Source organism: Gopherus flavomarginatus, chromosome 12 (genome assembly GCF_025201925.1).
Source record: "Gopherus flavomarginatus isolate rGopFla2 chromosome 12, rGopFla2.mat.asm, whole genome shotgun sequence".
NCBI lineage: Eukaryota > Metazoa > Chordata > Testudines > Testudinidae > Gopherus > Gopherus flavomarginatus.
Window position 1 is genome coordinate 38977836 of NC_066628.1, and position 23137 is coordinate 39000972.

Below are 23137 nucleotides of genomic sequence, written 5' to 3' on the forward strand. Positions count from 1 at the left end.
TGTTGGCCTTATGCTACGCCGCAACCTGGGCCTTTCCAGGCTAGAGCTTCCCAGCAACTCTGCCTTTCCCCAGCCCTGCTTCACTCACGTACTTTGTGTCTAGCTCAATGCAGCCAGACCCATCTCCTTCTACAGGCAGAGGGAGCCTGCTGGGCTTCTGGCTCCCAGCCTCTCATAGGGGCCAGCTGGGCCTGATTGGAGCATGGCCACAGCCGAGCCTACTTCCCCCAATCAGCCCAGGCTTCTTGCCCCAGCCACAGCCCTCTTCTGGGCTGTTTTAAGCCCTTCAGGGCAGGAGCAGGAGACCACCCTGCTACAGTAAGTCATAAAAACTATAGCTAAGTGACACATAAACTAAATATTAAATTAAACACTAAAGAAATGAACAACAAATAAAATATTTTGTTCATCAAGAGTCTAAGTTTCAGAAGGCAAAACCCGCGTGCCTTTGCTGCTGATATTGCTGGGGATAGGTCTATATTTTTAGCCAAAGCACTCTCAGCAGACAGGGTGGCCAATGAAGATAGCCTGTCGTCTCCCATGGTCAATTGCAAATATGTTTTTATGAGCTTCAACTTCAAGGAGCTCCGTTCATTGCTCACCACTGATACAGGCATGGCTAACAGGATCATAGTAGGTGGATCACAAGCTAAATATGACTCAACAGTGTAACGCTGTTGAAAAATTACCAAACATCATTCTGAGATGTATTAGCAGAAGTGTTGTAATTAAGACACGAGAAGTAATTCTTCCTCTCTACTCTGCGCTGATTAGGCCTCAACTGGAGCATTGTGTCCAGTTCTGGGTGTCACATTTCAGGAAAGATGTGGACAAATTGGAGAAATTCCAGAGAAGAGCAACAAAAATGATTAAAGGTGTAGAAAACATGACCTATGAGGGAAGATTGAAAAAATTGGGTTTGTTTAGTCTGGAGAAGAGAAGACTGGGGTGGGACATGATGAGAGTTTTCAAACACATAAACAGTTGTTACAGGGAGGAGGGGAAAAAATTGTTCTTCTTAACCTCTGAGGATAGGACAAGAATCAATGGGCTTAAATTGAAGCTAAGGCAGTTTAGGTGGACATTAGGAAAAACTTCCTAACTCTCAGAGTGGTTAAGTACTGGAATAAATTGCCTAGGAAGGTAGTAGAATCTCCATCATTGGGGATTTTTAAGAGCAGGTTGGACAAACACCTGTCAGGAATGATCTAGATAATACTTAGTCCTGCCTTGAGTGCAGGGGACTGGACTAGATGACCTCTCGAGGTCCTTTCCAGTTCTGTGAATCTATGATTTCTATGATCCTGAGCGGTATCAATCTGTTGGGGAAATTGCCATGAAGTTGATTGTTGTAAATAAATTGCAGAACTTCCTGAGGAGCGCTACAGTCCATTGGAAGCAGACTTTTGAGATAGCAAAGTTCTTTGTAGAGGTTGACGCCATTAATGCCAGAACTCCTTCCGTATGTCAACACACCATGAAGGTCTCTACAGTGCTTCATCAAAGTTTCTTTATCAGGGAGCCTGGTCAGGTTTATAGAAAGCCCCAAAGGTTCACATATTGATTCATTTGCTCAAACCGTTCTTCCAGAGACACTTGCACAGTGTCTAAAAGCTGTTTGAAAAATTCAATTTTGAATTTGACTTCTGGATTGTTAACTGTTCCATCTTCACATTCATAGCTGAACTGAAGCTTTTTACGATGGACATGTCGGGCTTATTTGAACATTACATCAACATCAAGTTTTTCAGCTATTTCCTTAGCTGTTGTCAGAGCTCCTTCGTACCTGACTTCCCTGTATTTTATAATATAGTTATGACAGGCATTTAGCAAGTTTGTGGCTGCAACAGTGCCAATGTTTTTCTTGCTTTGCATGCTTTTGCTCACCACAGTGACTTGAAAAAGGATATCATACCACACCACAATAGAGACAAGAAACTTGAATTCAGTAAGATGACATGCCAGGCTGAATGCCTCATGACGGACACCAGCAGGTACTTGCTCTAACTCAGCCAATGCGATGAGGGCATCGTAAACTTCAGCTGTTTGATATCGAACCGCTTTAATGCCATCAATTCTGCACTCTCAGCGTGTTTCACATACTGGCTTCACAGTGGTATTGACGTGATCTGTGAGAATCCTCCAAAGCTGAACCGAGGCAGAGAACAGAACAGAGATCCTTTGCAGAATGCCGAAGAGGGACATGGACTCCACTGAAGATGCTGCAGCATCCCGCATCACAAGACTGAGTGAGTAGCATCCACATGGAATGAAAAATGCTCTTGGGTTTTAATTAAGGATTCTTGCCTGTACACTCTTGGTTTTCCCCTTCATGTTTGCACCATTGTCATAACCCTGGTCTCGGCAGTCTAGGATATTAATGTCAGAGTCCTTCAGAATAGTGAGTACAGTATCAGTTAGTCCTTTCTGAGAGGACTCGTCCACTGTTTTAAAACCAATAAAGTGCTCCTGACTTGTCATTTTGCCATCCAAAGTGTTAAGGAACCTAACAGTGCAAGACATCTTTTCAGAATGGCTCACATCTGAAGAGCAGTCCAATATCTCGAAGTAGTACTTGGCACTCCTTAACCTTTTAATAATGTCTTGCAGCCCTTTCTTCACCAACAATTCAATTATCTCACTCTGGATTCTTTTTCTGCAGCAGTGATCCGTCACCTCCCTGGAAAGTATGCGGCGGAAATGTCCCTTCATTACTTGGTTGTACTTTCCTAGTAACTCCACCAAACCCAGGAAGTTCCTGTTGTTCCCGTGGAGAGCCTGTCAGATAACCTCAGAAAGCCACATTATTTTTAGAAAGATAAAGTATTATAGTCATGAGTCTCTTTATAACGTTCTCCCACTGTTTTGTCTCTTGTTTAATCACACGTTGAAGCTCCCTGTCAATGCAATTATCCTGTTTTAACCTTTGTTCTGCGTTCACCCACGTTTGGAAGGAATTGAAATGACTATGGACTTTTCATAACACATGAGAATCTAGATGTGTGCTTCCAGTCATTTGACCCTCTCAAATACTAGGAATGATTTTGGATTCAAGTCAAAGATCTTGCAGCAGAAACAGAAAGCCATGTCAGTGGATTCTGGGTAAATCTGCCAGCGCCGCTTCAGAACTTCACCATTTTCAAGCATAAAAACTTCACAGAAAAATGGCAATTCTACTTATTCAGAGGAAAGTCCATGTCCTTTACTTTTGGTGGACCATTGGTCACTAACAGATCTCAAATTCTAGGTGTTAGATTGGACCATAAAGCAGGACCAGAAATGGCATCACGAGTGCCTATAGTGGGAATTGTTTCATCTCTATCACTAGTTGAATCAGTATTATTCTTGTCTAGATAAAGAATTTCAGTTTTGTTTGGGTCTCTTTGTTTCTCTTGCAATGATTCTTGAATGTTGAATTGTGGATGACCTATGCATTTCTCCTCTGAGGTCTCCACTGTGACCATCTCGCTACTACTGCACGGGTTGCTGTTAACAGATTTCAAGTATTTTTTCATTGCGTCTGCATCTTTCTTCATTGCAGTCATTCTTTCAGCTTTTGGTTCCTGTTCTGTGCACCTTACATCTTCTTTTTAGGTACTGGTGACATTTTGTTTCCTTCCAAGTTTCCTGAAATACAAACCCCCCCACACACACACATTTGTCACATCACATGATTTGGGCAAAAAAAATTCAACTTCAATATGCTATCAGAACAACAGATCTTTCTGGTTTTCGGATATTTATTTTGTACATCTTGACATGTGATATTGACACTTAGTGGGTTTTGCTGTTTTGTTGTGATCATGTTGGTACCTGGATGTGAGAACCACAAGCTTGAACTCTTTGATCATGTGGTTTTTGACTTTTGAAGTTCGCAGTCCTGGGTTTGCACCAGTTCAGTTCTAATCTATGTCAGCCGCTAAACCGCAGTATAGACAAAGTCTTAGCATGGGACTCAGAAAAATCTTTCAGAAACCTTCAAATTATGGGAACTATGGCCCAGCTTTTCTCTCAGTGATCGTGACATTTTCTTTAATCATGCTTCTCCTTTTTAAAAAAAGAAGCAAACACCAATCACCGGAGAACGTAGGTTGAGCAACTTCTTTCTATGTCAAACAGCAGCCTTTTCAAAGGGAAGTGGGGCAGCTGCCCCAGCTCGACACTTCACGCCATACAACTGGTCAGTGAGGCTTGGGGTTTCATTTTCAACTCTCACAAAAGGAAGAGGGTCCCTGCAATCTCCTGGAGAACCCAGATTTTCCAAAGGAGAGATTCAGCTGCTGAGGGAACCAAGACGATGAGGATTTTCTCGGTTTTGCTTTGGATTCTTTTCCCAGGTGAGAGTGACATGGTTTTTTTGTGGCTCACTAGAAATACAATGCAAGTATTGGGTTTGCATAGGGTTTGCCAGCTTCACCAACAGAGCTTGAAAGTCTCAGCTATGCTCTTGCTGTGGTTCTAACTCACCCAGGAGATGGAACTTACAAAGTGGGCAAGTCAGTAAAGATTTCAGCACAGAATCTGTGTCAGTGGAGAAAGTTTTCTATGAAGACAAAACAAGGGAAATTTCAGCTGAGAAGGAGAATTTTCCAGAACGTTCTCAGCACAGCTGGACAAAGAACAGAAAACAATATTCATTACAATTATTTGATGAAAACATTGCCAGCATTTGCAACCACTGCAGGGTTCTCACACTTCTCTCTCAGCTCTGGCCACTGTTGGAGACAGAATACTGGACGCTGGGTCTCATCCAGTCTGGTTATTCCAATGTTCCTATAAGATGAATTCTAGCCATGAACATATGAAAACAGGAAGTTATCATAAAAGTCATGGTGTAAGCTTGACCATATGGGGCACTACTCATGTGTTAGTTATAACTAATTCTATAGGGTGTGATTATTTCTAGCTATAGAAAATGGCTTTCATCACTGTAGAGTCTGAGCATCTTTCAAAGAATGTTTGTTGCGGGGAGCCCCGGGCCCTTTAAATCACCACCGGGGCTCCGGTCGCTGGGCTCGGGCAGGGATTTAAAGGGGCCAGAGTTCTAGCCGCTGTGGGGAGTCACAGGCCCTTTAAAGTGCTGCCCAAGCCCTGTCACCCCAGGGTAGTGGTGGCAGGACTCTCGCAGTGCCCTGGACCCTTTAATTTGCCCCTGAGCCCTGGGGCTCCCAGCCACCTCTGCAGCAATTTAATGGCCCTGGGGCTCCCAGGCAGAGCTGGAGCCCGAGGGCCTTTAAATATTGAAAGGCCCTGCCTCTTCCAGTTGAGGCCACATCCCCGCTCAGGATGCTGGCATAGCGTAAGTCCTTTAAGTTACTTTTACCCCAGCAGGAACTTGCCAAATCAGTGTTTATGCCTCCTGAAAGTTTCAAATGTTCAATGTACTCTTTCTGAATTAGAGGCCCCCTAAATAGCCCCCAAATACTTTTTTAAATGGGGGAAAATGTATTTTTAAAATGACTTAACTAAAAATTACTGATGAGATTTTGCACAAAAAGATCATCTCTGGTCTCACACAAAGCCAGGATAATTTTGGCTGAAGAGGAAAATGATTCAGAACATTATCAGCAGAGACAGTTAAATAATGGAAAACCTTATTCACTAATAACTACTTGATTAAAAAAATTGCCAGAATTTTTAACAAATATTATTCACAACACACTGTTTGACCAGCTCTGGTGATGAGCATGTGAAAATAAGATGGGATAGTGGAAGCCCTACTGAAACTTTGATAGAAGGGACACCATCAAGTATCTGATGCAATTCATTTTCTAGGCTGTGTTTTGTATAGCTAGTTGCTAATATGGCCCTTATCGTCAAAGTATCTTTCAAGCAACTTTCAAAGGCTGCTTTTTAAAAACAAATAAATAAATAATAACTGTAACAAAAGTGAACCAAACAATACCAATGTAGGGCCTAATCCTAGAAACACTTCCACATACTTAATTTTAAAAACATGATTGATCCCACTGATTTACTCTAAGCATGAGTGCCAATGAAACCAAAAGGAGTTCTCCTGTACTTAAAAGGAAGCATATGGGTCAATATTTGCAGGATAGAGGGGTGGCACTTTTCTCACCCCTTGTCTAGACTAGCATTTTTAGATATTATGTTAGATCAAGCTAGCTAGCTCTATTTAACTAACACCTTCCAAACTGTATTTTAAAAAGTGCTAAACTAGTCAGGTTTATATTGTTGGGATAGCCCAGCATGGTGCACGTTGGAGCATCACAGTGGAGCAGAAAGGGGGTGGGGAGAACCCCCCAAATATGAACCTGAAATAGAAAACCAAAACAAAATGACATTTTAGGTGAAAATGAAAAAAAAAAGTTTCATTTTGAAAAGTCAGCTTGAAATTGAACTTGTTTTTCAATGTTCAAGTTTTCTCACACAGAAAATCCAGTATTGTTTTGAAACAGTAAAAGTTTCTACTGGCAAATATATTAGTTGAAAATATAATTGACACCTACATTCACTCTAAGCATCTGTGCACTGCCTGAGTGGTGCAAAGGGCCTGCATGTAAATAAGAATCAAGCCTAATTTTGAGCCTCTTTTATAGTTAATTAACCTGCTGAGATCAGCCCAGCCCCCACACTGCCCATTCACCCCCCCCCCCCGCCCCATTGACCTGCTCCCGCGCAGCCCCAGGGGAGAGACACTATTGCTCTTGGTCCCTTTGCACAGTTTTAAAAAGTCAGGTTTTGGGACAGGTGAACCTAGAAGCTGCAGACTCTGACCCCCCTGTTCGCCCCGCAAAATGCTGCAGCATCGCCCACAGCTCCCTCCACCCCCGGGCACGTAGGATCATGTCATTGCTGGTGGCAGATAGAAAGGCGCCCCGGATCTCACTGTCTCTGTCCCTCGCAGGCTGCTGGGCGGTGAGGGGCCCGGGGCAGTGCGCGGCCCCGCGGGCGGGTCGGTGGCTGTGCGGTGCCGGTACCGGGCGGGCTATGAGGATTATCCGAAGTTCTGGTGCCGGGAAGGAGGCTTGTTCTGTTCCAGCTGGTTTCACGTCGTTCAGACCGATGGGTCGGAGGCGGAGGTGACGCGGGGCAGAGACTCCATCCGAGACGATCGCACCCAGCGCGTGTTCACCGTGACCGTGGAGAACCTGACACCGGCAGACGCCGGGACGTACCTCTGCGGGGTACAGAGATCTGGGTTTGAGCTCAGGGACGCCGTGGAACTCACCGTCTCCCCAGGTAAATCCCAGCGCTGCCCCCTGGCAGTGTCAGGGCTGCCGGGCTCGGGGCAGGTGTCTAGCCCGGCAGATCTGCTGTAACGCGGGCGGGGCCAAACGCCGCAGCCCGCTCTGCGCAGTGCCTGGCCTGGGGCTGTGACGGGTCGGACGGTGAGGGCTGCTCCCAGACCTGCCTTCGAGCCCCTCCGCGGCTCCCCGCAGCGCCCTTTGCTCAGCACCGCCTGGCCCCTGCCCAGAGCCGCGGCGCTAATCACCCCGCTACTGAGACCCCAGGCCGGGCTCCACGCGCCCGACTGGCTGCATGAGCCCGAGCGAGGGCGGAGGCAACCCCAGGCAGGGGCGAGGCGCCGCCCCGACGGGGGGGGGGGCGGAGGAGGAGAGACGCGGGGCCCAGGGGTGTAGAAGGACCAGAGGAGGGGGAGCTCCCAGACTCCAGACACCTCCCCCCTGCACTGCAGACGGGGGCGGCTCTAGGCACCAGCTAAACAAGCAGGTGTCTAGGGTGGCAAAATGTATGGGGCGGCATAATGCTGGGGCCCCAGCTCATCCTGAGCGCCCCGGGGGGCGGTAACCAGCCTGTTCTGCCGCCGAGTGCAGCGGGGCAGGGAGCCGGCTAAGTGGGGAACGTGTCCCCGCAGCTCTCCCACGGGCAGCGGCCACCCCCGACCCCTCAGGCGGGAGCCGGGAGCGTGGCCCTGCCCCGGCTGCAAAGGACAGGCCGCTCCTCCTCGGCTTGTCCCCGCCGCTGCAAGCCCAGGAGCAGCCCGTCCTCTGCAGCAGGGGCAGGGCCCGCTACCAGCTCCTGCCTGGAGGTTGGCCGCTGATCGCGGGAGAGCAGCGGGAGCCAGTAGCGCGGCCCTTCCCTGGCTGCAGAGGATGGGCCGCTCCTCCTCGGCTTGTCCCGGCCTCTGCCGGCTCCTCTCGTCTGCCCCGCCTCCTGCCAGGGGAGGGGAGAGGGGAGCAGAGCGGCAGCCCGGGCTGAGCCCAGCTGGTGCCAGGGCCAAGGCGAAGACCAAGGATGAGCTGGGCTGGGATCCAGCAGCAGCCCCAACCCCTGACCCTGGGAGCGGTGCTGACTGGAGCTGAATCTGCCTCAGGCCAGATCCACAGCAAGGTAAGATAAGAGTTGGGCGGGGGGGAAGGGTTTGTTAAAATTAAATGTTAAAATTACACTAGTAGGAAATTGTTTTGTTTCACTAACTACAAATTCTTTGTTTTCATTTTTTTTAAATTTTAAACAGTCAAAACAAAACTGCAAAGTGCAAACATGTAAAAGCAAAAAAAAAAAAAAAAAAAAAGGCCGGGGGTGGAGCAGCCAAAAATTCTTTTGCTTGGGGCAGCAAAAAACCTAAAGCCGGCCCTGACTATAGATATCAGTGTCCCACATATTGGGGGGTGGGGAGGGGAGGTGTGGATAGTGTGAGGTCGATGATGTCCTGAAATATCCCTTTCTTTGAGTTTTAACTGCCTGTGGTTTGTAAGGGCGGTGACAGGTAAGTCATTCTCCGTCCCTTGGTGATTCTAACTGGTTTCTGAAAGGAAGGTTTTACACATTTATTTTTTTCTCATGTGACTGGATGAAGACAGAGTGGTGTGTTCTTTCGTTTAAATAACTGAGGTGGGATCCATCACTAGGGCAGGGGAGGCAAACTTTTTGCCCTGAAGACCACATTGGGGTTCCAAAACTGTATGGAGGGCTGGGTAGGGAAGGCTGTGCCTCCCCAAACAGCCTGGCCCCCACCCCCTATCCACCCCTTCCCACTTCCTGCCCCCCTTAGAACTCCCACCCATCCAACCCCCTCTGCTCCTTGTCCCCTGACTGCTCCCACCAGAGCGCTGGTGGGTGGTGAGCTGAGGCTGTGGGGAAGGGGGGACAGCAGGGGAGGGGCCAACAGCTAACATCCCCAGCCAGGAGGTGAAGGGCTGGGCAGGAGAGTCCCACAGGCCAGATGTGGCCCTTGGGCCATAGTTTGCCCACCTCTGTTCTAGACTATTAAATTAATGGAGAGAGTGATGCTGGCCCAGCTAACACTGGAGTCTCCAGATGGACCTACCTCATTTAAAGCACACCCAACGAGTGTGTACATTCGCAATCTGGCAAAGCTAGCCACAGAAGTTAGCCAGAATTAGAGGGAAGATAACGTGCTTAGTACTCAGGAGCAATCCATCCTACACAACGTTACAGCCGGCAGCAAACAAAAGCTTGGACTGGAATGTGGGCCAGGATTAAGTGTGAAGGTTCTGGGACAGCAATAGATTCAATAATGATCAGATTTATGCCAAACATTTCAGGTTGGGTTGATTTGTAGAGTAGACTGGATCTCTGGTTTTCTCTACAGCTAATTCTTCCCCAAACCCGACTGCAAGGACACCGCAAGCAAAAAAGCAGCCAGATTCGCCTGCACGGTGAGTGCCATTACCTTTGTGGCATGTCGCTCTCATCACTTCTCCCGGTGCCCTAGCAAGATCCATCTCCACAGGCACAAAGAATAGTGACCTCATTGGTGATAACGTCCCACAGAATAACGAATGTTGCTTTTATCAGCAAGAACTTATCCAGTGAGGCTGGATTCACATGAAGGAAAATGGCAATTCTAGATGCAGAGTAGCATTGGACAGGGACTGTCTGGATCCAGTCACATCAGACTGTACAACAGGATGAATGAATCCCCAAGTAGGTGCTGTGGTTCCCTATTAGGGTAGGGTGCTGAGGCTCTGTGTGTTGCATCTTTTACAATGAAACTCTGTGCACATCTTCAGCCTGAGAGCAACCCTGGAATGTTTTAGTGGGAGGAGTCTGGTCAAATTTACAGAGCTTTAGAGTTTCTATTGTATTTCAACTGCACAGATTCCAACCCATCATCCTCTGTTTCCTGCTCCTGGGCTTATCGAAGGGTCTCCTCTTGCTGTGCATAGTCTCTTCTGGGATCTGGATGAGCATACGCTACAGGAGGAGCCACAGGGAGATGGTGCCAGACAGACAAGGTGAGAGCATCTAACATTCCCACTACAGGGTGACACGCTCCATGGGAATGTTCTCAGTCTTCTCTTGAACACCAAGGGCTCAATCGTAGCTTTACTGGGAGCAGAGTAAGGGGCAGGGAGTTGTTGCATTCCCCGTGGAACACCCTGGGAGATCATTGCTGCCCAAGTTACATTGTCCCTTCTGTTCTCCCCCCGTCCATTCCCCACCCCCCAGCTTCAGGGATGGAGCAAACTGCCAGGTCTATAACCGATGCGGAGAACTTGCAGTGGTGAATCAGAGCAGCTACACTGCCAGGTTCATTGAGGAGGTGGAGCCAATGATCCACCCAGTCCCCAACCTTTACCTTCTACCTGTCCTGTGCTCTGCTGCATCTGCTTCCTCTCCTACATGGATACCTGAGTTGCACCCCTTAATGGCTCTCTGGTGTACTAGCAGAGCCATGATTTGACCAAAACCTTTACATAGAAGTGTGATGAGTCTGTGTGTGAATAGGGAGATATCCTCACTGCTCTATAGCCCTGGTCAGGAATTCCTAGGATCAGACTCACCCCGCGATGGCTATGAACAAAAAACTCCCAGCATGACGCGTTTCTCCTCCAGTCACTGGTGGTGTCATTGTTTTCCTTGCAGCTCATGAACTGCCTCTTTGCTAGTTCTTAGAAGCGGATCGGCAGCAGCAGCAGGAGGATTCATTTTCCAGCTTTCCACAAAGTATCCCACACCATGATTTTCTTCTCATGTCAAGTGAAGCTATTTCCCTCACGTTCTCAGAGGATGAAGTCTGCTGGAGGTGACTGTCTCTATGTTTCCCAGGCCAGAGTATCTAGGCTCTTATCAGAGTGTTGGAGAGCCCAGGGCCAAATTCATACCTGGTGTAAGCAAATGTAAATCCACTGAAGTCCCAGAGCCAAACACAGGGTCAGAGTCAGCAGTGACAGAGCCGGCCCCTGCGTCAGCTGGGCTCTAAATAGTCACAGTGACCTCAGGTGAAATGTGGGAGCTGCCAGCAGGTGTTCTCCAGAAGGGATCCTGTAGGTGGAATTCCATTTCTCCCTTGATCCAGAGTGTCCCCAACCTATTGACACTGCAAAGGCCATCTCATTTACCAGGCTCCTGAGGAGATGGGGTACTAAGAACTAGGATTTGTGCATTGAGGCTCGGGATCACGCTAATGGTATCACATTTTTTCCTAAATCAAAGACATTTATGAAAGAAAACAGACAATTGCGCAGGGAGACAGACTTCCACACAGCCTGAGTCCCAGCTTGTCTGCTGCGAACCCAGCCCCACACCCTCTGGGACAATGTACCGTTCACACAGACACCTACTGGATGAATGATGTAACTGCAAGCACACATTGTCAAATATTCTTTTCAACCCCTTCCTAGATTTAGGGAGGTTGCTCTGTTTATTTTTGTCTGTACTAGTTCGTTTGTATGTTTAGTTTCGGCAAATGCACCTGGAGCCCTGGAGAGAATTTTTTATGTTTGAGATAATGTGAAATAGTCCATGTATTTATTTACTTAAATTACTGGAACATTAGTGTGACGAAAATTGTCACACATTGAATTTTAGTTGTGGAAGAATAACAGTCTTGCACGCTTGTTTTGGTTGCAACATGTCAGAGGCAGTTCATTCTCAAGCAATATTGCAAGGGGGAGAGTTCACAATGGCAAGTCTCCCAAAAGATAGACAGTTAAGGCAAGCATTTACACCTTGTGTTACAGTAATGATCAACAACTGCATTTTGTTTATACATATTCCTTCCTGATATCACTTTTCTCAGCAGTTCCTTCTATAGTCTGCGTTCCATTCGTATCTAACACAAGGTCAAAACAACCTCTCTTATGGTTCTTTTCCATTCGCCCAGGCCCTCCCTGGAAGTCTCGCGTTATTAGCTGTTAGAGTTAGCCTGACTCTTGCTCTTCCTCAAAGACTAAGATGTCTATGCTTTCCCCCACCCCCACTTCCACCCTCCCCCCTTTTGTGCTTCTAGCACAACTATCAATCTTAAACCTTCATGTTCATCAAACCTTGTATTTCTGATTCTAGATCAAATAGTTCAACCTTATGGGTTTCATGGGATGCAACAACAATGCATGGCTAATATGAACATAGAAGGTGTTAGTATTATTACATCTTATACAACATCAGTAACAATCCTAAGCTAAACAGCAATAAAAACATTAACATTCCCATGGTAATAATATGATAGGGTTGTTGTACAATTTTAGTCACAAAGCACTACATAAAGTAAACACTCTATAAACTGTATGAAAGGCATTTTTCAATTTGATATATATTTTGAAGCATATGAATTTGCCCTTGTAATTCAGAGATTCTCTGAATCTCTGGTATCAGCAAAAGCAAATTTTGAAACCAATCAGATACTAAAGTAATCTAAGAACTGGAATTTGTGCTTGAGGCTCGGGATCACGCTAATGTTATCACATTTTTTCCTAAATCAAAGACATTTATGAAAGAAAACAGACACAACTGTGCAGGGAGACAGACTTCCACACAGCTTGAGTCCCAGCTTGTCTGCTTGTTTACCCAGCCCCACACCCTCTCTGGGACAATGTACTGTTCACACAGTCACCTACTGGATGAATGATGTAACTGTAAGCACACATATTACTGTTGAATATTCTTTTTAACCCCTTCCTAGATTTGGGGAAACTGCTGTGTTTATTTTTGTTTGTACTAGATTGCTTGTTTGTACTAGTTTGTTTGCTGTGACCATCTCGCTACTACTGCACAGGTTACTGTTAACAGATTTCAAGTATTTTTTCATTGTGTCTGCATCTTCCTTCATTGCCGTTGTTCTCTCAGCTTTTCTTTTCCTGTTCTGTGCACCTGACATCTTCTTTTTAGGTACCAGCAACACTGTTTCCTTCCAAATTTCCTGAAATATAAAAAACCTGGCATTTCTCACACTACGTAACATCACATGATTGGGCAAAAACAATTTCAGCTTCAATATGCTACACAGAACAACAGATCTGTCTGGACAGAACTTGTCTTTGATCTGCTCTAGCCAGCTGGTTTAATAAAATGCCATGAGAAAGGATCATTTATGGCTAGGCTTTCCTTCTTGCCCATCTGTTACTGCAGAATTAAACTGCATAAAGATTTATTTTACTCGTGTTTTTGGATTTGTAATTTTTTTTTAAAGGAGGTAAGTGATCTAAAGCAGAAGTTCTCTCCCTCCAGCATTCCAGTAAAAGAGGACGGACTCTGAATCATCTACTACAGGGATTTCCACTCTCCATAGCCATGGAATTGGAGTCTTGAGAGATTAGGGGACAACGCGCATTCTTGGGGCAAATGAAGGAAGCTGCTCAGTCCTTTGCTCCCCTGAGTGCAGGGCTGGCTCTCGTCTCTGCCCCTTGCAAAGGGACATATCAATATCAGTCCTTGGCAAAGCACTTCCTTTAAGACCTACATGGGGAATAGGTTATTTTAGATTAAACATTTACCCTAAGAGATGATGTGCAGAAGGAAGACGTGATTTCTGAATGGCATCAGATTGTGAAATGAAACACAGCAGGTAAAACAATTGGGTGGGTCACTCACCCATTGGTGGGGTTCTTCCTCCCCAATCTGAGCTGCTCTGCAGAACCACTGGCAGCTCCCTTAGCTTCTGGCCCAGCTGCACTTGCCCCTTATGCCTGGTGCTTGGCCTGCAGCTCAAGGCAGGCTCTGTGCTGGTGAAGGCTGCATCTTGCCCAAGCCCATGGCCCTTCTGCAGCCCTCTGGTCACTCCTGACTCAGGGGGGCCAGTTCAGATTTTGGTGAGGATAGGGGAAGCAACTTTCGCTGTGGTTCCAGGAGATACTTAGGCACCTGAAAACTCTAGGGTATTTTTGCAGATAATTTAGAAATTAGCTGTTGATTTCACTGTACACACACAAATCCACAAATATTTCCATCAGTAATAATTAAATTATTTACAACTAGGGAAAGCAAGAAAAATGCTGCTTGAGAACTTGTTAGAGTCAAAATTCAGTAACACAAACTTCTGAATTGGGCTTGTTACAAATGGACTAGTGAATGAGTAGTTAAATCAACAAATCCTTTCTAGTTTTAGGATATTTGTTTTGTATATCTTGACACTCAGTGGTTTTTGCTGTTTTGTTGTTGTCATGTTGGTACCTGGATATGAGAGCCACACGCCTGAACACTTTGATCATGTGATTTTTGAATGCTTGAAGTTGGCAGGCCTGGGTTTGCACCGGTTCAGCGCTAATTGCTGTAGCTATGTCAGCCGCTGAACTGTGGTGTAGACAAAGTCTTAGCATGGCACTCAGTAAAACTGTGACCAGCTTTTCTCTCAGTGATCGTGACATTTCCTTTAATCATGCTTCTCCTTTTAAAAAAAAAAAAGGAAGCAAACACCAATCACCCTAGAAGGCAGGCTGAGCAACTTCTTTCTGTGGTCAAATAGCAGCCTTTTCAAAGGGAAGTGGGGTAGGGTAGCTGATAGATCTAAAAACTTGACATCGTAGGTCAGTAAGTCTTGGGGTTTCATTTTCAACTCTCACAAAAGAAAGATGGTCCCTGCAATCTCCTGGAGAATCCAGATCTATCAGAGGAGAGATTCACCCCCAAGGGAACCAGGATCATGAGGATTTTCTCTGTTTTGCTTTGGATTCTTTTTCCAGGTGAGAATGACCTGGTCTTTTTGTAGATCACTAGAAATACAATGCAAGTACTGGGTTTGCACAGGTTACAAGCTTCGCCAGCTTCAACAAAGGTTTCAAAAAATGGAAGATTAAAAATAAGAACCCAAAAGGCATCTTTAAATAAAGAAAAACTCTCGAGATTTTAAAGTCAATCTCATGGTTGCTGAGGACTATACATGATTTTTGAATGCTTGGGGCGGGGAGGGATAATATCAGTGCTGCCATAGAGAAATAATAAGTGATGTAGACACACAGATACCAGCTGATGCCTCAGCTGGTATGTCTACAACAGTGGTTCTCAACCTATTTACCATTGTGGGTTGCATATACAGCTCTCTCTGTGTTATGTGGGCTGCATCCACACAATACATATATTATCTGTATGGCTCTAGGATGTCACATGGGCCACAGCTGTGTGCTGATTGGGCCACAGGTTGAGAACCACTTGTCTCCACTGCAATTAAAAACCTGTGGCTGGCCTGTGCCAGCTGACGTGTGCTCGCAGGGCTCAGGCTAAGGGTTTGTCTAAATGCAGTGTAGGCGTTCAGGCTTGGGCTGGAGCTGGAGCCAGGGTTCCAGGACCCTGCAAGGTGGGAGGGTCCCAGAGCTCAGGCTGTAGCATGACCCCCGCATGTCTATACCGCAATTACACAGCCCCATAGCCACGCTCCTTAGCCCGAGTCAGCTAGCACAGGCCAGCTGCAGCAGGGTCGCTCTCGCTGAGGATCCCTGCAGTGGCACCAGGGGTGTCTAACTGCAGCTTGTGACCCAAACCTTAGGTTGTGTAGCAATTAGCAACATTTTTTTTCAGAGATCTACCAGCATATAATCTGTGTATTTTGTGGCTAAAGTTTTCCTATCAGCCTCTGGTATAAGTCACATTTCATGCTGGGTGTCCCCCCCTTCCCCTCAAATGCAAATAGCAAACATCACCATCGGTGGGGCAATTTCCTTCCCTAGTGAAACACCAGCCTCTTCAAAGGGAAGTGTGGCAGCTGAGAGATCTAGAAACTTCAGATTACAGAACTGGTCAGTGAGGCTCCAGGTTTCATCGTCAACTGGCCTAAAAGAAGAAGGGTCCCAGAGGTCTTGGAGAAACTTTATTTTCCCAGGGAGCGAGTCCTGTGCAGAGAAAACCAGGACCATGAGGATTGTCCCCGTTTTGGTTTGGATTCTTTTCCCAGGTGAGAATGATGGGGGCGCTGTGGGGTGTGCTAGAAATACACTGAAGTGATTGGGTTTGCAGTTTACAGGCTCTGTCAGAGCTGGAAAGCCCCAGATAGGTTTCTGCAGTGGTTACAGCCTACTGGAGATGGAGCTTGCAAACCATGCAGGGAAGTAAAGATTTGAAATCTGTATCCTAAGAAAGCTTTCTGTGGAGAAGATACAATGGGGTCTAGTCTTGTGGTATCGGTTTGCTTTCTTTAAGACTCAGCCCAGACAGTCATGTGAAAGTGTGAGAATCTCAGAGCTCTTTGAAGAAAAAATTGAGACTGTTTCTAGCCCTTGTGGTTGCAGAGAAAAACCTTGAAAAAGTGCCCCGAATGCAGCCTAAAGACTCAAATCCAGAACATCAAGAAAAAAGACCCACCAATGTATTCTGTTTAAAATCTGCTGATTCCTAAACCCTTATTATGCTTGGGGGGTGGGGTGGAGACTGACCTGATTTTGGAACGCTTGGATTTGGCAACACTGAGATATTAACCGATGGCTGCAGTTAAGCATCCTAGCTCCCAACATTAGCTAATGTGGGCACCAGCCCTGCACGGAATGACAGGCCCACTTTACCATAGCCCTGCCCCTTGCATAGGCATTTACGTCCATGAAAGGCGGTATAAAAGGCTACAACATTAGCATGACAGTAGTTTGCGGTACTTTGCGCTGGTGTAAATTCCCGTGCCGTGGAGCACGCAAGTTGCTCTTGCTCCCAAGTCAGCTTTTGAAAAGGTTAGAGATGAACTTCACAGGGCCACCCAGAGGATTCAGGGGGCCTGGGGTCTTTGGTGGCAGGGGGCCCCCACCGCCGAATTGCCACCAAAGACCCAGCACTTCGGTGGCAGGTCCCAAGGTGGAAGGACCCCCTGCTGCGGGTCTTCGGGGCACTTCAGCAGCGGGTCCCGGAGTAGAAGGACCCCCAGCTGTCAAATTGCCACCGAAGACCCAGAGCAGAAGAAGCTCTGGGGGCCTGGGCCTCGCGAGAGTTTTCCTGGGCCCCTGGAGCAAGTGAAGGACCCTGCTCCAGGGGCCCCGAAAAACTCTTATGGGGGCCCCTGTGGGGTCCGGGGCAAATTGCCCCACTTGTCTCCCCCCCCCCCGTCCCCGGGCGGCCCTGGAACTTCAGAAGCCAGACCCTGCGGAATCTGCAGTCCCTGTGCAGAGACGCTTCTTCCCCTTGATTCAGTAACTGTCACTGGTGGTGGGACAAGCCAATGGTTTGTCTCTCTCCCCGGAGAATAGAGAAGGTAAAGCTAGATATGAGCAACCTGTATGGAAGGAGTGACTTCCAGCCAGTCTCCAGCCATAAATAATGAGAGATCTGTTTTTTTTCTAATTTACTTCAAAGACAAAGCAACTCTGAATGGCAATGCCTGCTCCTGCAGGGTTCCAGCACGTCCTTCCTTGAGTTAAAATAACCCCCAGCCAACAGGGGCTAGGAAGGACCCTGCCCCTGCCAATTTTCCCAGCTCTGCCCCTCCTGCTGCACTCTCTCTCTCTCTCTCCAAATGCTCAAGCATCACTCACAATCCACTGCCTCCCAGCACTGGCTGCATTGCATTACTGTTCACAGCTAGAAGGATTCTCAGTTTCTCTCTTTGGCTTTGTCTCTCGCAGGCTGCTGGGCAGTGACAGGACCTGGCACAGCGCATGGCCAGCTGGGTGGCTCGGTGTCTGTGCAGTGCCAGTACGGGGCAGGCTATGAGGCTTATCCGAAATTCTGGTGCAGACGCAAAGTTGTGCTGTGTTTCAATCACCTCATCTTTGAGACAACAGGGTTGGAGGCTGAGGAGACGTGGGGCAGAGTCTCCATCCGTGACAATCACACCCAGCGCGTTATCACAGTAACCTTGGAGAACCTGACGCTGGCAGATGCGGGGACTTACCTCTGTGGGGTAGCCAGGATTGGCCTCCCTAATCCCAGGGACTCCGTCAAAGTCATCATCTCCCCAGGTAAAGCCTTCCTCTGCACCCCCATGGCAGAGACAGGAGAGGGGGAGCTGGAGGTGGGATGGACGGGGTGGGGAAGAGTTGTCTGTAGCTCTGACGACATTCCTCTAACCCAGGGGAGACGGACACTGCTGCTGCCTCCTTCAAAGGGCTCCAGCTGCAGTTGAGGACAGTGGTGAAGGAACTCCAGCCCTGCAACACCTTTCATGCAGTGCTCCGCCTGACCAAGGCCCTAAAGCCACTCAGAACCAAGCTCCTCTTTCCTGCCAAGCCCCCACCCGCAATTCTGCCTTAGCCCGAGAGAGAGGGGGCAGGAGAAAAGGGGGGTGTGATGATGTGGTTCTGGCGGGACCCAACTGAGAGTGCCAGTTCAGGACCAATTGCTTAAACAGGGCAGTTACAGCCCTAGGCTGGGGTTTTTTCACCTTAAGGCAAACCAAACCAGTCAGACAAAGAGGACTTTGGTTTCACCCCAGTTTCCCAGTATTACTGCCAGTGCCACTCGTCCTGGGGATGAATGGTTATGAAAACCAACTCCTCAATAAAAGAAAATAGTTCTCTCGATCCAAAAGGACCAAGCCCCAGACCCAGGTCAATATACACATCAGATCTTACCCACAAATCACACTGTTGCCAATCCTTTAGAATCTAAAATCTAAAGGTTTATTCATAAAGGGAAAGAGATAGAGATGAGAGCTAGAATTGGTTAAATGGAATCAATTACATGTAGTTCAGGCTTGTAGCAGTGATGGAGTAAACTGCAGGTTCAAATCAAGTCTCTGGAGTACATCCCCCACTGGGATGGGTCATCAATCCTTTGTTCAGAGCTTCAGTTTGTAGCAAAGTCCCTCCAGAAGTAAGAAGCAGGATTGAAGACAACATGGAGATGAGGCCTCAGCCCTATATAGGCTTTTCCAGGTGTAAGAACACCTCTCTGTTCTTACTGTGGAAAATTACAGCAAAATGGAGTCTGCAGTCACATAGGCAAGTCCCTGCACACCCTGCTGAGTTACAAGGCGTATCTGCCTCCTCTCAACGGGTCAGTTGTGTAGCTGATGGTCCTTAATGGGCCATCAAGCAGGCTAGGCAGAGCTAACACCAACTTGTCTGAGATGTCTCCCAGAAGCACAGCGCAAAGTTGAAATACAGACAGTATAGGGCAGGGGTCGGCAACCTTTCAGAAGTGGTGTGCCAAGTCTTCATTTATTCACTCTAATTTAAGGTTTCGCGTGCCAGTAATACATTTTAACATTTTTAGAAGATCTCTTTCTATAAATCTATAATATAGAACTAAGCTATTGTTGTATGTAAAGTAAATAAGGCTTTTGAAATGTTTAAGATGCTTCATTTAAAATTAAATTAAAATACAGAGGCCCCCGGACCGGAGGCCAGGACCTGGGCAGTGTGAGTGCCACTGAAAATCAGCTTGCGTGCCGCCTTCGGCACCCGTGCCATAGGTTGCCTACCCCTGGTATAGAGCCAATACTCATAACTTCAACTACAAAATGATACATACAGACAGTATAATCATAACCAGCAACCCATAACCTGGTCTTAAACACTTTATGACCCCTTTTACATAAGATTTGGTGCCACTACAGGACCTTGGTTGCAACCATGTTCTATATGGTCCCAGATTATATCAATAACGTCACAGGGGGACAGGGAGGAAATTCTTCAAAGGAAGGGGGAGTCATTCTCCAAGGGGATGGGTGTGTTGGGGGTGGGGACAATTCCCCAAATGGGGGAAAAGAGACATAGAGCACGTAAATGAGATGTGGGGGGGGGGAGGGAAAATATCTAGATTATAAAAAAAAAATTATTGGATCAAACTTCAGTTGGGGCGAGAAGCATCCGAGCTACACAGAGCTCTTCCTTGGGGCTGGGAAAGGTGCTCCGAGTGGCACAGCTACATACAAGGACCGGGAATGCCTGTCCCAGGCCCGAGAACAAGCTCTCTGTAGTTCAGAAGCTTGTCTCTCTCACCAACAGAAGTTGGTCCAATACAAGACATTCCCCCCACTCCCCTTTTCTCTCTAGTATCCTGGGAGCGACATGGCTACACCATCACTGCAGAGATTATTAAATGTAAGGAGTGCCGTGGCTCCTGCGGATGCCAGCCTCACTGAAAACACTTCTATCCTGGAAAAGTCAGAGACACATTCCCAGGCTAGCTAAGTGAGCCACACAGGCATACACAGCTCAGCCTCCCTTCGCTCCAAGTGTTGGTACAAAGGCCTTAGATCTCAGGAGCCCTGACAAAATGCAACACTTTGGATTCTGACGTGGGTCAGGACACTGTGTTGTTTCCATGCCAAACATACTCCATGATGATATGCATTGAAGGCTCTGTGTAGGAAGGAGGAGACATTGTCTGTGGTTGTGTGTGTTTTTAATTGTGTTGAATTTTTGGTTTTAGCTGCAGCTCTTCCTTCTTCAATCTCAACTGAAAAGGCACCACAGGCAACAGACCAGCCGGCTGCTCCTGCCTTCACATGGATTTCCACTGGAAGCCATGTATCTAGCCCATTTACAGCCTCAAGTAACAGCTGCTTGGACAGAAGTGACATCCAAGCACAGTACGTTCCAGAGCTCATACTTCAGTGGGTCTGTAGGCTTCCCCCCGGTCCAGTCAACGGTTGTGTGTAGGGTCCTTCAGCTCTCTTCCCACCACCCAAGATTTCTGCAGCATCTCAGGAGTTCCAGCTAGTGAATGCTAGTGAGGTTTTCCATTGGATCCTAGTAACTTTCCAGAGTATTCTGGGGGTGCTGGGATCCAACTTCCCTTACATGATCTTACTGAAACCCCCTTTGTTTATTGTCCCCTCCCCAACCCCCCAAATAATCAACTCCCAGACCTATCAATGAGTTTTAAGACTTCTATGGCCAGCTAAGAGATCACAAAATGTGACCATTACATCATCTCCCCGTGCACAGAGGAACAAAGAATAATGGCATGACTGGTGATAACATCCCATAGAAAAACTAACATTGCTTCCATCAGCAAGAACCTGGAGGTCCAGTAGGGCTGGGTTCACATGAAGAACAATGGCAATTCCAGCTGTAGAGAAGCCCTAGACAGGGACTGGCTGAGTCCAGTCACATCAGGTTGTTGTTGACTGGATAAATGAATAACTAGAGGTGGGTGATAGGGTGCAGTATAAGGACAAGGTGCTGAGGCGATGGGTGCTACCCCTTCTCACCAATGAAGCTTTGTTTGCACCTTTGCCCAGACAGCCCCCAGGGAATGTATTAGTGGGAGGAGTCGCATCAAATCTACAGAGCTTTACAGTCTCTATTGTATTTCTCCTGCACAGAACCCAACCCAACATCCTCTATCCCTTCTTCCTGATTGTCCCCATCTTCCTGTGCATAGTCTGTGCTGTGATCCGGGTGAGCATACAGTACAGGAGGAATTCCAGGGAGATGGTGCCAAATAGACACGGTGAGAGCCTCTGACCTTCACACCATGACACACTCCATTGGGTGGCTCCCAGTCCTGTCTTGATAACCAGGGGCGGTCACAGCTTTATCATGAGCACAGAGTAAGGTGCAGTGAATTGTTGACTTGCCCCACACAGACTGGGAGGGAGATTGCAACTGCTCAAGTTACATAGTCCCTTCTAGTCTCCCCATTCTTCTGGAGATGGGGCAAACTTTCCTTGGTTCAGCATACTTTCCTTGGTGCATCACCACAGCTTTGCTGCCAAGTGCATTGTGGGAGGGGGAGCCAACGGTCCACCTGTTCCTCAACCGTGGCATCCATCTGTGACTAGGGTAAGGTAGCAACTCTGCTGAGTCCGCTTCCTCTCCTTCATGGCTACCCAGAACACAACCCCTAACACGTTCCTGCTCCATCAGCAGGGCCCTTTGACCCAAAACCTCCGTATATGACAATGGTGAGTATGGTTGTGAATATGGAGACATCCTCACTGCTCTTTATCCCTGATCAGGAACATACACAGCAGAACAGCTTAGCATCCTGACAGGTATGAACAGAAAGAATCCAGCATCAGATGTTTCTCATCCTGTAACTGGTGATGTCTGTGTGTTTTGTTATAGCTGAGGAATTACCCCTCTCCCAACTAAGGAATGGGTCAGAATCCACAAGAGAAGAATGCATCCCTCAGCTCTGCCCACAGCATAAATCCATGGAGGGAGTCTGACTTTCCTTTCATATAAACAAACTATTTTCTCCACATTCTTAGGGGACAGTCTCCTGCAGGTATCTGTCTCTGTGGTTCCCATGTCTAGGCTCAGTTCAGCATCATAAACACAATGAATGGCTGGCAAGAAAAAAGAGGGAGGTAGGTGTTCTTGCAGCCAACTTGGGTGGCCCAGCGCTGATGGTGCTTCAGAATTTACCCCCAGAAAAAAAGATGGAGTTTTCCAAACCTGGCACAAGCCCTTGACACGTAGTTTGGAGCTAGCCATCAATCTGAGCTGGCTTGGACACAGCTAAGAGCTAGGAGAGGGAAAGAAGTAACCTCACCAGAAGTGGTGGAGGACCTGCGGAGACTGGCATTCCTGACATACTCAGCTAGCACTGTGGCCTTCCAGGATCAATTGGCAATGGACCATTTATAGATGCTCAGCAGGACTTGGACTTGATGATCAAGATGAACAAAAGGAGGCCAGAGACACTCCAACAGGCTCTGGGCTTAGCCACAGAGTGTGACTCTTTTCTTGGAGCACTGCACCAGAAGAGGAAGCAGCTGCTAAAGAGGAAGGTGACTGCCATGCACCCTATAGGTGCAGCTTTGTGTTTAACAAGTACGATGGAGAAGGAGATTCTAACCTGCTTGATGACATTTTTGAACAATTGGGAAAAAAATAATAAATTTAAGTTAAAACAAAAGGAAATTTGTCAATAATGCAAATATTATGGGAAGCCATTAAGATAAATGCTGCCTGTGATTGGGTTGGGACTCACCATCATGGCACCTCCCACTGGTCGCTCTGGGAATTAGCTCAGTCCTTGGTGGAGCACCCTCTGCTGGGGGTGTCCCATCAATCATCTGTTCCTCGTTGGTATCTGGACTCGTGTTGCTTCCTGGTCAGCAGTATCCTCTTCAAGACACGGCCCTCCAACAGTGCCC

The 23137-nt window shown here is 47.3% G+C and overlaps 2 protein-coding genes across 2 annotated transcripts; both read left to right on the plus strand.

Annotated features, from left to right (window-relative positions):
• The first annotated feature begins 1977 nt into the window (after positions 1–1977).
• Positions 1978–13299, plus strand: LOC127032183 (CMRF35-like molecule 1). The gene is made up of 5 exons (XM_050919187.1): positions 1978–1994; positions 6869–7203; positions 9542–9608; positions 10051–10187; positions 10819–13299. The coding sequence occupies exons 1-5, from the start codon at positions 1978–1980 to the stop codon at positions 10839–10841; spliced, it is 579 nt and encodes a 192-aa protein (XP_050775144.1). The 3' UTR covers positions 10842–13299.
• Positions 13300–14822: 1523 nt separating this feature from the next.
• LOC127033061 (CMRF35-like molecule 2) lies at positions 14823–22890 on the plus strand. The gene is made up of 6 exons (XM_050920872.1): positions 14823–14852; positions 15834–16057; positions 17706–18041; positions 20458–20617; positions 21356–21483; positions 22101–22890. Exons 2-6 carry the CDS (start codon positions 16018–16020, stop codon positions 22202–22204), a joined length of 768 nt encoding a protein of 255 aa, XP_050776829.1. The 5' UTR covers positions 14823–14852; positions 15834–16017; the 3' UTR covers positions 22205–22890.
• The last annotated feature ends 247 nt before the right edge of the window (positions 22891–23137 follow it).